We start from the raw sequence: 15,320 nt of genomic DNA, 5'->3' as shown, positions 1-15,320 counted from the left end.
AGATGTCAGCTCTCCTGCTGCACTTCAATCCCAGCCGCTGTAACGTGTGTGGCTAGTTGCTGCACCAGCAGAGCTTTGTACAGGCAGCTGTGGTCAGGGCATGCCAACACCGGGGCATGGCAAGAAGTGGGAGTGTGCTGGGAGCCCCCTGGACACTGCAGCAATTCTTAGAGCCTGCTGATGGAGCAACCTTCTGCAGCCTGGAGAGCATTCATGGTCTGCCCCAACATGACTTAGCTTGAACTTGAAGATGGTCCTCAGGCTGGACAGTGATAAACATCAGTGAATTTAACTTCAAATAAGTACTTTATAATGGCTAGCTGTAGGCGTTTCCTGCAGGGTGAAATGAAGCCACAAGATGTTGCTCAAAGGTATTCCACAGCTCAACTGGCAAAGGTGTTTCTTGCCTGCTGCAGGGCAGCAATATCACCAATACTGGCATGGTTCACTCACTTTGCTAATTCAACTGGTCTATCTACTTTGAAGACCCAACTTATAACAAAGCTCTATTTGAAAAGGCATACACTACGGGCATTTCCACTTGGAAACTAATTAAATTTAAAACTGGCTTTGAGATACCTATCTGCGTGAAAAGCGTTGTAGGGATTACTGTATTTTGCTGTCACATTTTCTTGAGGTCAGGTCTTTCAGTATCTTGCTACTACAAACTCACATTTTGACTGCTTATCTTACCCTATGCCCTTATGAAGTATATTTCAAGGCAATTTGAGTAATGCTTAATGTTAACTGAAATCAATTTTTAAACAGCCAAGTAGTCCCAGCCTTAGACGTTTTAGCAGTTAATTTCCTTGGTGTGTTAAAAAGAAGACTGCAACAGATATTTTTTGGAACCCCAAAACGTTGGCCAATATTTAGGGGTGATCATAAACCAGGGGGTGATGCAGTCTTCATGCATTCCACAGATCTCACTTTCAAGAAGCATTTAGTGAAGCCTCGGAAAACATGGCACCCATAATTGCTACTTACTCTACTTAAACATTTAAGCTTCCTGGTGATGACAAGCAGCACCCACTTATCGCTGTGCTAAGTGTCTCTGCAGCGTGGCTTGGAAAAGTGTTTATGCTTAGCATTGGCACTTGGCAGTGTTTAAATTGGACTTTCCTCCCCTTTTTCTAACAATCGTTTCTTTCTCCAGCTAAATTTTTCATGGACCTTAGACAACCAGCAGACAAACAGGATACGTTTGCTAGCACATCACCCCTCTCATCCTAAGTAATATAGACGAATATAAATAGACAGCACATCTATGCATATGAATGATGTGGAGAACAGCTTTAAGGTGGTGCATGGCTGTGAAAAAGCAGAGCAGGAACCAGCTATGAAACGCTACATGCACTGCGGTCCTTCCCTGAGCGGGGACACGTCCGCTCATCAAGAATCCCTGGATGCCTGGACCTCCCCGCAGGGAGAAGGCACCTAAAGCCCGGGAGCCCCGGGGTGCCGGGAGGCCGCGGTGCCCGGCGAGGCGGGCGGCGGGAGGTCATCCCGGGGATGCGGAGATGCAGGCGGCCGCCCTGCCCTGCCCTCCCTGCCGCCGGTCGGGGCCGCGGGCCCGGCTCCCCGCGGCGGCGCGGGCGGGGCGCGGCGGCCGCAGTCCCCGGCGGGAGGTTGTCATGGTTTCCCGGGTCACATGTGCGCGAGGTTCCCCCGGCGCGGGGGGAGGAGGCGCCGCCGCCGCCGAGGCTGCGAGAGCCGCTGCCCCCCGCGGGTCCGCCCCCCGCCCGCTCCCACCTGCGCCGCCGCCACCCGCCCCTTCCCGCTGCCCACGGGCGATCCGCCAGGCGCGTCTCGTCCCCGGGCCGCCGACCCCCGGCCCCGGGCTCTCCCTCCCTCCTCCTCTTCCTCCTCCTTCTCCTCTCCCCTTCCCCTCTCCCTCCCCTTTCCCGGCCGGGCTGCGCCCCCCCGGCCGGCCCCGGCATGAGCATCTCCATCCCGGCGGGGCTGACGGAGCTGCTGCAGGGCTTCACGGTGGAGGTGCTGCGGAGCCAGCCCGGGGACCTGCTGGAGTTCGCCCTCCAGTACTTCGGGCGCCTCAAGGAGGAGGCGGCAGCGGCCAAGGCGGCGGCGGAGAAGGAGCCGAGCGGTCGCAAGGCGGGCACCGGCCATGACAGGGGCAGCCAGCGCCGGGCTCCCCCCGACGCCCGCGGGGTCAACTTCGCCGAGGAGCCCATGCAGACCGACTCCGAGAGCGGCGAGGACGAGCAGCCGCCGCCGCCGCCGCCGCCGCAGCAGTTCCCGGGTAAGGCTCCCCCGCCTCGCCGGGCGGGTGGGAGGGCGGGGGGCTCCTGCAGCCCCCGGGCTCAGATGAGCGGCCGGGCAGGGAAGGGGGTCCCGGCCATGGGCCGCTCGCTGTGCCAGGAGCGGCCCCCGGGCAGCCCCGGCGGCCGTGCGGGGGTGGGCTCGGTGAGCGGGCACGGGCAGCGGCGGCACCGCGGGCACCTCCCGCCCGCGCTGACGCCAAACGGCGGAGCCCGCGGGAGATTTCCCGTATCCCGCGGCAAACTTTAACCTCCCGGGCTTCCCCCTGTTGTTCGGCGGTGCTGGATGCTGGGCACACAGGTATCACCAGCTGTATCTCTTACAGTGCATGAACCTGTGATAGCCCTGACAAAGATCTCTGTATTTCCTTTTCATTACAGCAGAAGAGAGCAAATCTGCGTTCTGTAATTAGCGCAGTGGTAACTCTGCTTTAGAAAACACCTCTCATGGTCATGTTACTGTTTTAACGCGCTTGATTAAGCATTTTACGTAGGCGTACTTATATACGTTTTTAATAGTAGAGCACAATTTAAAACACAATTTCTTCCTGAAAGCCAGGATCAAATATTCTGCATGTAGAAGGGCCTGTGGAGCAAGCGTGGTTGTGACAGCATAAAACATGTGCAGTATTTTTGAGGGTGACACCTCTCTGCACCTTATCTTTGTGTGGCTGACAGGCTTTATTTAGAGACCATGTCGATCCATCGGCTGCTGTGGGTTATGGGACGGGTCGTAGTTGTCTCTGAAGGGTGTGTAATGCTTCATCTTTTTGTCACGAGCAGCCTGACTGAAGGGTCAGTCAGTACCGCTAGATACTGAGAGGCCAGTCAATAAGGGAAGAGGTGGCGTCCGAGCATCTTTTGTCTTTTTTTTTAAGAATAGCTTGAAATTGAAGTGTATCTCATCAAAGCATTCATCCCTCCGGGTCACGCTGGAGGTAGATTTACTTAGCAGAGTGCAGAAGTGAGATGTTTGCTAATTGCATATCAGTGCAGTTTTTAAAAAGATGTCTTCTGTGCGTTTTACCAGGAAATGTAGATAAACAAATGGGTGTTTAAGAACTCGGTAAGTTTTCAAAATGCTTCATGTTACACCTTAAGATAGTCACCATTCTTTTCATCTGTTATTTGCAGCTCTGCCATGTGTATTTAATGAGAATTTGAATCTGTCAATCAGGTTCTGCAGATTTATGTGGTAATTTTAAACTCTAATGCTGATTACTTGAGATTAGTAAAAATCTGAAAATTTGCTGTCTTTGGAAACTGAAACGGTGATAATGGGGAAGAACAAAATTATCTTAATTCACTAACACAGGACCTGGGTTTCAAACGTTAATTATGATTACACAGACTCACTGGTAAATGGAGAACTGGAATGTTGTATGGAGGGAAGTGCATAAATGTAGCTTGATTTATAAGCATGTATGTGTTACATATGTAAAAGTTTGCAGAGTGCTTTAAGAAGCTTGCTAACGAATACCTGTAATCATGATTCTCTTGATAGTCTTTTTTTTGTGATTGTGAAGGGGAAAGCCATTATTGTCAATATTCTTATTAAGGGACATGTTAGAATCTCTTAGTTTAACTAGTTCATTTACTTATTTGGCAAAAACCCTTTAATAGGTCACATTTTTAATATATTTTGAAAGTTAAATTTTATTATGGCTTGTAATTTGTCAGTTTAAATAATTATTGATTAAAGTAACAAAAAAATGAAAATATTTGTGAGACCATATGGAAGGTTAATAATAAGTAAGTTATAGGAAATGATTACTAATGGTGTGTTTGTGTATGTGTGTATTGTGCAGAAGTGTATATTTTAAATTCAGATTTTATGTCTTACCTGAATATATTCTTCTAAGGTAACATAGCAATGCATCCACTAAGCCTTTTGTTAATAACTGAAGGCATAAAGGCTTGTACTCAAATAATTTTTAATGTGTTTAAATACCAATTTAAAAGCATATTTCTTTTATGCTTTTGCTCTCTGTTTCTCTAAGTAACAATTCTTGAACTTAAGTTTGGGGGATTTTTTTTTTCTTTTGCCTTTATGAATAATCAAACTGCTTCTGTAGAGTCAATTTGTCCTGTTTGCATACTGCTTTCTTAGGAGAGGACAACAAATTGGAAAAGTTGATGAGCAAATGTAAAATGAAAACCTCTGGGAAGGAGCTCAGACCTGGTGGTGGTATCTTTTCTGTGCTAAAGCAGTACACTTGAAATATCAGACTGAGAGTATTCCCTAATTAATTCAAACAGAACGTTTTTGACAGCTCATTTTAAGTGCTGTTGTCTCCAACCTTTTTTTTCCTCACCAAATATTTCTAAATACCTACAAGCCCTGCAGTTGAACTCTTTGTCAGTATTAGTTCTGTCCTTGAAATGTATTGTGGAAGTTACATCAGCATTATCCTGTTTCAGAAATGATGAGCTGAGGCATAAGCTGTGTGAAAAAGAAAAAAAAGCTGTACTTGGGATTAAGAGTCATATGTGAACTTTGAATTAAACTCTGTTCAGGTCTCTGCCGCGTCCTTTACATCAGTTACAGACAATCACATAAGGGTAGAAGCAGTTACCTTGTCTGGAGGGAGAGCTTTGTTGTATTGATGTCATAATTTTGAATTGGCACATGGAGTTAAGGTGACCTCTGAAATTACATTCTTTAGGTTCAGAGCATTTAGATTATCCCCTTTGGAACACCCTGTTTAATTTGGGAATGTTTTTTAGGTCTCTAGTTGATTTGTTGGTTGTTTTTTTAAAAATATATATTTAATTGTCCTATGTGGATGTATTAGCATTAATCAGTGACAACAACTAATTCCTACTAATACTAGTAGCAGTTACTGTATTGAATAGGACAGACATATACATAAAAATGAGCCCCTTTTTAGAAAATTCATCTAACTTTTTGCAGGTTTGAAGTGCATATTAAGATTTATTACACTGTCTGCAAAATTTGAAAATGCTCAGTAAAACATTTGTTCTTTTACAATGACTATACTTTTGACATTACCACTTATATGTTGATTTGAGACTTATTCTGGTGAGTAATAACCCATGACATTTGTAGCAGCTGTTTTAAAGTATTTGCTATAGCTAAAAATTCGTATTTCATCTTGCCTTAATATGAATTAGTAGAGGAGTTTTTAGAGGTAACAGTGCTGTTCTTTAAACTCAAAAATCGCCGTGCTTTGTGTATTATTTGGCATCATGTAGCTTATGTTTATTTTTATTTTGTTTTGTTTTACTTTGGTTTGTTTTGGTGTCTTTTCTCAGATAGTGGTGTATTTTAACAGGAAAATACTACAGCTGTCCCTCTCCTCCCCCGTGTGCTTCTGTTGGTGTATTGGTTGCTTTGAGTTGCTTCTTTGAAAACTTGAGCTAGGAAATGCAAGTATGTATCTTGGTTTAACCCACTGTTTGTGCCTAAATTATATGAAATCACTACTTAGGTAAAACATATTCTAGCTTACAATACCAATTTTAAAGGCGTGTCTTTATTTTAGTTCCTTTATTCAGTTGGAATTGCTTTACCTATGTACTGTTCATAGAAATTTTGAAATAATAGGTAAATTGTAGCAACCAGAGCATCAGAGAAAACTCTGCACACAACCACATTCATGCCAGTTTTGTGATGATAAATGGTACTTCATCGGTACAGTTAAACTAATTTACAGTTTTCTTCCTGAAATTAAAGAAAATCAGAAAGTTCTGATTAGTTTGTAACTTTCCTGTAGGTCTGTAATGTGTAGATAATGGGAAGATTAGAGCAGCGGAAGGGATAAATAAGAGCAAGGGGGAAATATAAATATATGTATAGGTTGTAGAAGGATATCATTAAATCTGGGACCATATAGAAAAATGTGATTTCTTAAAAATGTATATATTCAAATTAAAATCTGGGTTATGATGAGTGGTGGCTGAAAGCATTACTATTTATTATGTGCTTAGCCAAAATTAGAAATTAAGTTCTAATAATTTCTACAGTCACTCTTTTGATATACAAAAAGAAATAAAGCATTATTTGTATGGTTATAAGGACAAACCTAATTGGACCCAGGTTGGAGCAGCCTTACTGTGGATGCAATTTAGGAGAGGCAAGTTTCCAACCACAGGCAAGTTCCTTGTGAGTGTGTGAGCACGGCATTGTTGGTGCACTCCTTGGCAAGGCTTTGGGCTGTATCTCCTTGCATTTTTCCAGACTATGCCTGCTGTCATCCAGAGCATAATGTGTGCAAAGAGACCGTTCAGGACGGGGGTTTGGGAAGAAGACAGCTTCTGGAAGAGCAAAGAATTCCATCTGCATGAGTGGGTATCTTGGTGGTCAGGGGTTGGCTTCTTGCTACTCTTCAGTAGTGTACAGAGTCACAAAACCACAAAGCTTTCAATGCTTGTTGTAAATTCTGAGAATAATGCAACTTTTTTAAATAAAGGTTTCCAGTAATTTTGACAGGAGCAAACTAAAATATTTTCTTTCTGCTAACAGTTATTTTAGAAAGTAAACCTGAGCAAGTTGGCAGTTGTGTTTTTTTTTTAATCCCTTAATCTGATGCAGGTGTTTTATTCAGATTGAGAGATTTGTAGTCCAAAAAATTTAGTTTGACAAAATTATAAGCAACTAGAAATGTGAACTTGTAATACATAACATTTAGTAGTTTTTGTAGTAAGGAGTATGTTTCCCTCTCAGATGTGCATATATTTGTGATTGTAGATGAAAAGCATATTTTGCTAACCACTTTTTAAAAAAAAGTATGTTTGTATTAATAGTTTAGTTGAAATGATAGCATCCTCTACTCCAAAGTATTTGTGCATACCTGCTCAAAACAAAGCATGCATAAGTGAAGGTGTCTCTGATCTCTAATACTTCGTTAAAGTTTGTGTATCGAAGAGAAGCAGGAGAAAATTCCAAAGACCTAAGGACAGAAAAGTAGTAGAATGATACCAAAAATATTTGAATTTGTCTCCAGCTTCTTTTTCTGTAAAGAAACAACTTGAAACTGATTTTGGCTGATTGTTCAGCTTGGAAAAAGCATTAATTCAGTAAGCATAGGAAGACAGAAATTTTTTTGGCATGGGTTTGTAATGATTGCATTATGAATTATAAGGTATAAACAGTGTCAGTACTAACATTTGCACACCAACACTCGGTTTTTTGCATGTATCATGTCTGTTTTAAAGGAAAACTGGCTTACTCAGGAATGCTCTAGGAGTATTGTGTCACTTGCTGACTTCGGTTCAGTTTCCCAAAGAAGCCTTGCATTCTTTGTTCCCTGTGTTTACTCCTGTTTATGCGTTTACGTGAATGGAAAAGCAATTATTTTTTTCCCCTTCTTAGTGAACAGAATAAAGATACATCTCTGGACATTAAGAAAGTGCCTGTTTTTAGAATGTACTCCTACAACATAATAGCCTAGTGTTTGTAACCTGAACAGAGGTACTTCATGCATCTGTCAGGAAGTTAAGCTTGGTTAAAATGCGTACAGAACTTGGGGTTTGTCTGAAATCTGTTATGCGAAAGTATTTCATTATGTTTACTAGTTCTGTCCAGTTCCCTTATCTGAGGGAAATCTACCTTAAATAGTCAAATCTCTGCAGACTAACTGGCCTTAGCTGCTCCTGTAAATCTGGAACATATGGTTTGGAAATCACACATTTAGGTCACAAGGTACAGATTAGTCAAGGTACGGGCTGCTGCTCTGCTTCTGGCATTCCAATATCAAAGATGACCTCTAGATTGGGAAATTTCATTTGTTGGAATAGTTATGAAAGAAACAAGAGGGGAAGGTGGAAGGAGGACATAGAGGTAGAATAGGACTCGGTGTGTGGTAAGGAAAGTGCAAAGGTAAAAACAAGAGGAAGGAGAGGCAGAAGTGAAGTAAGAGGAGAAAGGTAAAAGAATAGACAGCACATGTGACTGAGAGAACACATTAAATTCTCTGCTCTTATTTTCTCTACCCTGCTCTCCTCATGCAGAAGAGATCCCGAATTTATGTCCTGAATTTTCTATTGAAATTCTGTTTGGCTTACAGATGTATTTCAGAAGAACATAAATGCAAACTTAACTAAAAGTAGTGGTCAGTGAATTGTACAGATGTGAAGTTGGTCATTTGATGCTGAGAGATATTTTAAATATTTTGACACGGTCATCTGTGCTATTACCGTGGCTGGAGCCTTGTAACACTTGTATTCTAGCAGAAGTTTCAACTCAAGTTTCTCATGGAGAATCCAGACTGTATTCGACCATTTTCTATTTCAAAAGATAACAGTAGTGGTCATCATCAAGAAAGTTGATAGACACGTCAGTGCAGCTGCAGTCTTCATAGAGAGTTAAGATGGTTTTAGTGCGATGGAAAAATTAAATATTGAACAGTGCATAACAAACATGGCGAAATGTCCCTTTCTTTAGTGCTTAGTACAAATTACAATCGTTATTCATCAACTGTTATTTTAATGGAAATGCTTTAAAGTCATGCTGTAGAGAAACTATTCCCACTCCAGGTTTGAGCTCCTATTATGAGCTGCAAGTGAGTGTAATTATACAGAAGTTCTGTGCTTTAAAAAGGTGAGTGATTTTTAAAAAGTGAATAAAGAAGAGAGAGGAGTTTGGGAAAAAGAGCCATTTAAAATGGCTCAGTGTTCTCTGCTGCTGGAATAGGTCTTGACATACATGAATTAGAAGAAGAAGAGGTGATCTTACTAGGGTTGATACATTTATCACATAGTCTTTTTTATATTGTATGTTGGTATATTGATGTGGGTGCATGAAAGATGAAATCCATATATATATATGTGAGAGTTACTACATGCCAGATAACCCTGTTAAAAGAAATATATTCATCTGTAAATAGGTATTACCATACACATCCATCAATTATGGTATTGTTTGAAAGCAGTCTTATGAAAATTCTAAAGGAAATATATACTTTTTTCCCTCTTTTCTTTGGGACATTGGGTGATGATAGAGATAACTCTAGATAGCTTTATATAGAGTTTTTATACTGAAAACCTTTCAGGGAACTCTTTCTAACTCTTTCATGTGCTGAGTAGGAATGACAGATAACCTGTTTACTGCATGGAACTGAACAGGATGTTCTTACTGTGAATTTTGATCCTGACAAGTAATTACAAACTTGGTTGTTTTATTTATTTATTTATTTATTATTTGATCTTTATTGAATGTGTTTTTTGGTCTGTAGATCAGTTTTCATTCATAGTACTAAACAAAAGTTGTTGAAAAGGAGGAAATTTGGCTGTATGTCCCTTTGTTTTCTCTTCATTTTTTACTTTTCTAATTGTCTGGTATTACATTTTTCCTTGAAGAAAAGCATCATGTTTGTCAATTTGGGTTTTCATTTAAATATTTGAAGAGCTCTGTTTCAAGTTTTTGTGCATTTGGTTATAAAAATAGCAGAAGTACTCACACAGAATTTCTATTTGCAATCTCTGGGCAATGTAATACATGAATCCAGATTTAAATTGATGCAGCAAGTAACCCAGGAGACATACAGTTTGGGGGTTACATCAAAAAGATGATATTAATCAAATGTCCAGTGCCTTATTCAGCATTTTAAATGATACCTTGTCACATGAAAATGTGGGAGATGTGAAATGAAGGGGGATAGAGGCAGGCAAGGATGTCTGAAGTGCTTGGGAGTAAAATGCAGGTTGTAGGCACAAGGCATCCACAGAGTGAACTGAACAACCATATGGCAGTTTGCCATCTTTTCCATAAAAGGAATCCTTTTAGCACTGTTGCTTAGAAAAGTAATTTGTGGACCACAGATAAAATGAGAAAATTATAAGGAATGGAACAATAAAAAAAATGGAAGCTGGAGTGGTAAAAAACATGCTGTAACAACAGAAAGTATTTTTCACTTGTGTCTTTGACTCTTAAATTGCTCTGCTTAATGATATTAAGAAAAAATCATCTGAGTAAGAATTTGAAGCTGAGAGCTTGAGCAGGTAAAGGCTCAAAATGAGAACAGCTTTCTTACACAGACTGTTCCAGTGACATGATTGAAGTGGTTTTTGTAAAGCTGGGCTAAAAGGACCAATTAGTAAATATTATGAAGACTTTCATCATGGAGGGACTAGAAAATTGCTGTATAAAATAGATTTTGAAGGGAAGAGAAGTAACATGATCTTTCCTGCTCAGTCATTCCAGATACCGTCCTGCTTGTGTAAAGATTTTTTAACAGCATCAGCCCCTTCTGAATCCCTGTGATGTGTTCTTATAAATAGGGATAGTATTTTCATGTTGTAACTTTTTAGCAGACATGTCTATTGTAAAACATACCAGACAAGAAGAAAAGAAATCCTTGCCCAACACTGGAAAGAAAACATTCCTTGGAAAGCCTCAGTGTAGACTATAAATAAGATGTACAGAATTCTCAATGTTGGGATGAATACAAGCTGGAACCAAGTGTAAGCATCCAGACTTGCTAGCCTGAGAGCACAGACTGAAAGGCTTTGTGTGTTTTCCCATTCTGATTTTAATGATAATTTGTAAAAAAACAAAACCAAAATCCATTTCCATGAGTTAGAAGGCATTTGTAAGTGTTGCAGGGTATGGATTAACTTGAACTCATGTTGTCCACAACAATGCTATCATGGCCTTTTTTTGGATGACCTCACAAATGAGTATGTATTGTCACTGCACTGATCTGGTCCTAATTTGTTTCACATTACTTTTACCGCTGAACTTGTTCCCTTTTAGATCCTCTCTCTGAAGCTGTAACACTTTTCATTGATGCTTAACTCCATCATTGAGCCAGAAATTACCTTTGCTAACAAATGCAGACTAGTATTAGTCTTTGAAATAGGTGTTGATCTGAGACCCCTGGTGGCCTAGTGGTTAGCGTGCAGGACTTTCACTGCTGCGACCACGGGTTCTAGTCCCCGGTCTCCTGGCCTGATGGAGGTCATTAGCCCTGTGTGGCCATCCATCTATGAGAAGGACACTGTAAACAAACCTACGTCCTGAGGACCTCACTGCCATTGTCCAAGCTTGCTTGGCCCCGGCAGATGAACCTTAGGATTAAAAGGGTGGGCTCAGTTCAGCGCAGGCTGTGTCTCACCTAAAAAATCCATTGCGCAGGCTGGAAAGGTAAAAAGACCTTTCCCCAAATCTTCGTTCGCGAAGATGGGCCATTATTATTAGGTGTTGATCAAGAAATTTTGCTATTTAAGGTTTTGGAAATGAATGTCTAAAAGCTGGTAAGTATGTTTAAATACTCGTCCTGTATTAACAGTGGCTAATATGACAAAAACTTTGTCTAATGGAGGGCTGGAATTGTCCTGAGATTTCTTGTTCTATTCCAAAACAATATTTGTCATACTTGTCATGCAGTCAGAAATAGTTGTGTGCTATAGACATATGTTTAAATTTTCTTAAGGCTTCAAATACAATGTTTTCTACTATTGTAATAAAACCATTTTTTCATTATGAATCAGTTTTGAAAAATTTATGTTCTCAATAACTGATGCTATTAAATATTAGAGGGATAGGTTTAATTTTTTTCCCCGCAGTCATGCCTAATTTCTGCTGAAACTGAGGAGTTAGGATCCGGTAGCTTTGTTGATCTGTTTCCTCATGAGTCTCTTTAGTACTGGACCCCAGTCATCATTTTGGCTTTAGTTCTAGTTTTGGGGCTTTTGTTTTCCTGTTTTGAATGCATAGTGTTTTTTCTTTCCAGCCATTTCGTTCAATACCTTTGAGTAATGTTCAGGCATCTTTCTCTAAAGGACGTCTTTTAGCTGATAATTTATCTCTCTCTATTGGTTTTTAATAGGTACTCTAAACATGAGAAACTTCGATATACCTTTCACCACTACAATATTGAAGCATCTGTGAGGTAGTTTAAATATAAAGTTAACAGCCTGCCTTCCTTCCTGTTGCTTCAGCCTACAGGAAATATTATTTAATGGCTAGTGCACATATAAAAAATTGTTTGAAAGAACTTATGGTTACTTATTCTTAGATACTACTAAATTCACTTCTTGTTAAAAATTTATCTGCAGTATTTTTCTGCACATCTTTCTTCCTAATCTGTCAGTTTTGCCCTTCTACTGGAATGTAGCTGCTGCTGGCAATAGACGTGGGAGTAGAAGTAGATTCATTTCCATTATCCACCTTGCAAAAAGAAGTAATTTACTTTTCTGGTTTTGCATTCTTAGAATCAGGAATGAAATGGAATTGATTTAAGTGTGCCCTAGTTTGCTGTCTATCTGGAATATATTGTCATATGAACATGGCTTGTCTGTAATTATTTCAGGTTATGGCCTCAAAAAAAACCTGAAAAAAAAGGAGGAACGATGTAATGCATTCTTTAAGTCCATTCTTCAAATTATTGCATTAGCACAGATACCAGGTTTGGCAGGTATAAGGAGACTGGGAAGTCTTGGGATCTTAGGAAATCTAGTCAAAGAACAGTTGGAGCTTTTGAGAGAAAGATGTGTTTTCCATGCAGATGTGTAGGTGTTTGTCCTCTTCTCAGACTTTGTTTTTGGGGAGTTTTGGGAGTTTCTCAACAAGAACTTCTGTAAAAATTGCTAGACAGACCTGAGTTTGATGCTACTGGCAAAGTTGGATGTCATTGATCCATTTCCAGCGAAGAGAGTTTTCCTGGGCAAGTTATATGGAGCACCAAAGTACAGCAATGAGTGGCAACTTCTTCCATCTCAACATCTTTTTTTTAGTTTTTTTTGATGAAGGATCTTTCTCATGCACTGAATGAAAAGAAAACCAAACCAACAACAAACAACAAAAGAAAAAAATGGTAGTAAGAGAGAGTAAAAGACAATAGCAACATTTCTGTTTTTCAACTTTTGTTGCTGTTAAGAGGGTATCAGCCATTTTGTTTTCCTTCTTTTGCCGTTTTTTTCTCAATGTATGAAATTAGGAAGGTTCTTTATCCAGAAGCTCAAGCAGGGACTAACATCCATTTCTCTCGTTTTGAGATAAAGTATTATTTGCAATTCTGTTTGACAGTAATGGAAGGTGAATCATGGAAATGTGTGTGATCACGCTTCTCAATTGAAAGGAGGCAGGTTGATATTTACAATTCTAGCATGACATTCACTGTCTTTATAGCTGTAGCACCAAATAACGTAAGACCATCTGGGAGTGAGCTGATGTATAGGCCTTTCAGAAGAGGAAACAAGTACTCTTGGATCCAGGTCATTGTAGTGATCTTGGTATCAGCCTGTACCTCATTGGGTGCTTTCTGAAATATGCTTTTTCATGTTAGAAAAATGTCTAACTCTTGAAGAGTTCTGCCACTATAGCATCTGAATCCTTGACAGAATCAAAACAAAGCATGCCAATGAGCTTCAAAAAGAAATGTCCTTAAATCCTACAGGTTAAGGACCCTAATAGTACTTCTCCCAAATAAAGCAGGCCATTTGTTACCTTTTCTGGCTCAGAGGTGACAGACCCAAGGTCCCTTTTTTGGGAGCTGGTCTGTGGTCCCACCCCTCAGGAGGTAACTCTCCCAGTGGGCACTCCTAGAGGCCCCTACTTGCAAGGTCTCAACCAGGGCATCACTTCACTGTCATGGGGAAATTCAACCATTGAGCAAAACTGTTTTTGTTCTTTTAATGAGACCAAAGTTTTCTGTGCTTTCTAAGATGTGTTTAACTTCTGAGAAAGAAGTTTTTTGAGGCTGTGATCTGTAAGTTGCAATCTGTCTCACCTTCAATATTTATTGCAAGGTCCTCTTCAGTGATTTTTTTTTTTAAGTTTTTATGTTTTATTTGCTGAAGCTGTTACACAGTTGCTTGTGAAGAACTAATAAAACTGACTACACAGCCCTGAACATACAAACTGGCACCTTTATGGTTTCTTTAAATCATAGTGTCAAAATCATAGTCTGAAGTTATTATAGCTCTCTGGTTGGCTGGTACAAGTTCACTTCAGCTGGGGTAAAAACAAGCTAATCCATGTTTGGTGGCCTGAAAGAGCCAGTTGGTGTATAGCACAGAGTGTGTAAAATACCCTTGCAATGTTTAGTCTTCAGGAAGAAGCAGATTACTAAAGGTGCACCACAGTGTTTAGGTAGGGGCAGCACCTGAGCTTGGTCAGAGCCACCTGGAACTGATGTTGGGAGTGTCTAGTACTGATCACCTGGCAGGACATGTGAGGCAGGCCAAGACCGAGTTTAGGTGACCTTTCCTTCATGATAGATACTAGTTTATCAGCTGCTACTTTTCACGAATTAGTGGCAAGTTCCTTCCTTGAAGGCTTTCTTCATTGTTAAATTCAGATGAAAACTGTTCAGCAAGTTCAGTTGATTTGTGATTTTTGGTGTTGTTGTTCTTGGTTTTTTGTTTGTTTGTGGGTTTTTGTTTGTTTTTGTGGGGTTTTTTAAGAAATTGATATATCACTTGCAAAATGAAATTACCTTTTCTCGTTTCCAGTGTTTGAATGGTTTGCACTGAAACCAGTTTAAAATTCACAGGCCAGGTTCAGTGGAAGCACACTCTTTCTTCCTAAGTATTAAGAATAGAAATATAATTGCTGTGCCACTTGGGGCAGTTACCTGACTGACTGTCACTCAGAAAGTAACAGGAGCCTGGTCATTGCCGAAAAGTATTAATTGGATTTTTTGTTTTCATCTGGAAAATGTACAAAGGTCAGAATATAAACATGTGTGCTGTTTCAATAATGTAAAGGCAGAGCCAATAAGATTTACACATTAATTCCGGAAACCCTACTTTATATTTACTTCTGGCTAAAAACTGACATTGTTTAACTTATTTTCAGCATTCCAGGACAAAGCAGTTTATAGAGCTGTAGAACTACCCTCTTTTTTTTAGTCAAAGGGATGAACTTAGCTTTTATCTTGGTGTTTGAGTTTTTAATGGAGTACGTTTCAGGTAGTAAAGTTTGTTTTTTCTGTAAAACTAGCTTTTCCTGCACAAACTGTATATTAGAGATTCAACAATTGCAATGTTTTCTAAGGATAACTTCTCTTCGTGCAATTATTGTTTGACATGGTATTGTGTTACTAGAGTGAGGATCAAATGCATATATAAGGGAGT

General features: G+C 40.2%; 1 protein-coding gene across 1 annotated transcript in view; it reads left to right on the top strand.

The window, feature by feature from the left end:
* The first annotated feature begins 1,760 nt into the window (after positions 1–1,760).
* Positions 1,761–15,320, top strand: part of PRKAR2B (protein kinase cAMP-dependent type II regulatory subunit beta) — an 89,744-nt gene continuing 76,184 nt past the window's right edge. Inside the window, exon 1 of the mRNA XM_027679332.1 lies at positions 1,761–2,260. Coding sequence (XP_027535133.1) covers positions 1,939–2,260 — 322 coding nt within the window. The 5' untranslated portion in view covers positions 1,761–1,938. The remainder of the gene's footprint in view (positions 2,261–15,320) is intronic.

This window comes from Neopelma chrysocephalum, unplaced genomic scaffold (genome assembly GCF_003984885.1).
Source record: "Neopelma chrysocephalum unplaced genomic scaffold, ASM398488v2 Primary Assembly neopelma1_45, whole genome shotgun sequence".
NCBI lineage: Eukaryota > Metazoa > Chordata > Aves > Passeriformes > Pipridae > Neopelma > Neopelma chrysocephalum.
Note: the sequence above shows the minus strand (reverse complement) of the source record. Positions and strands in the feature narration are given on the sequence as shown.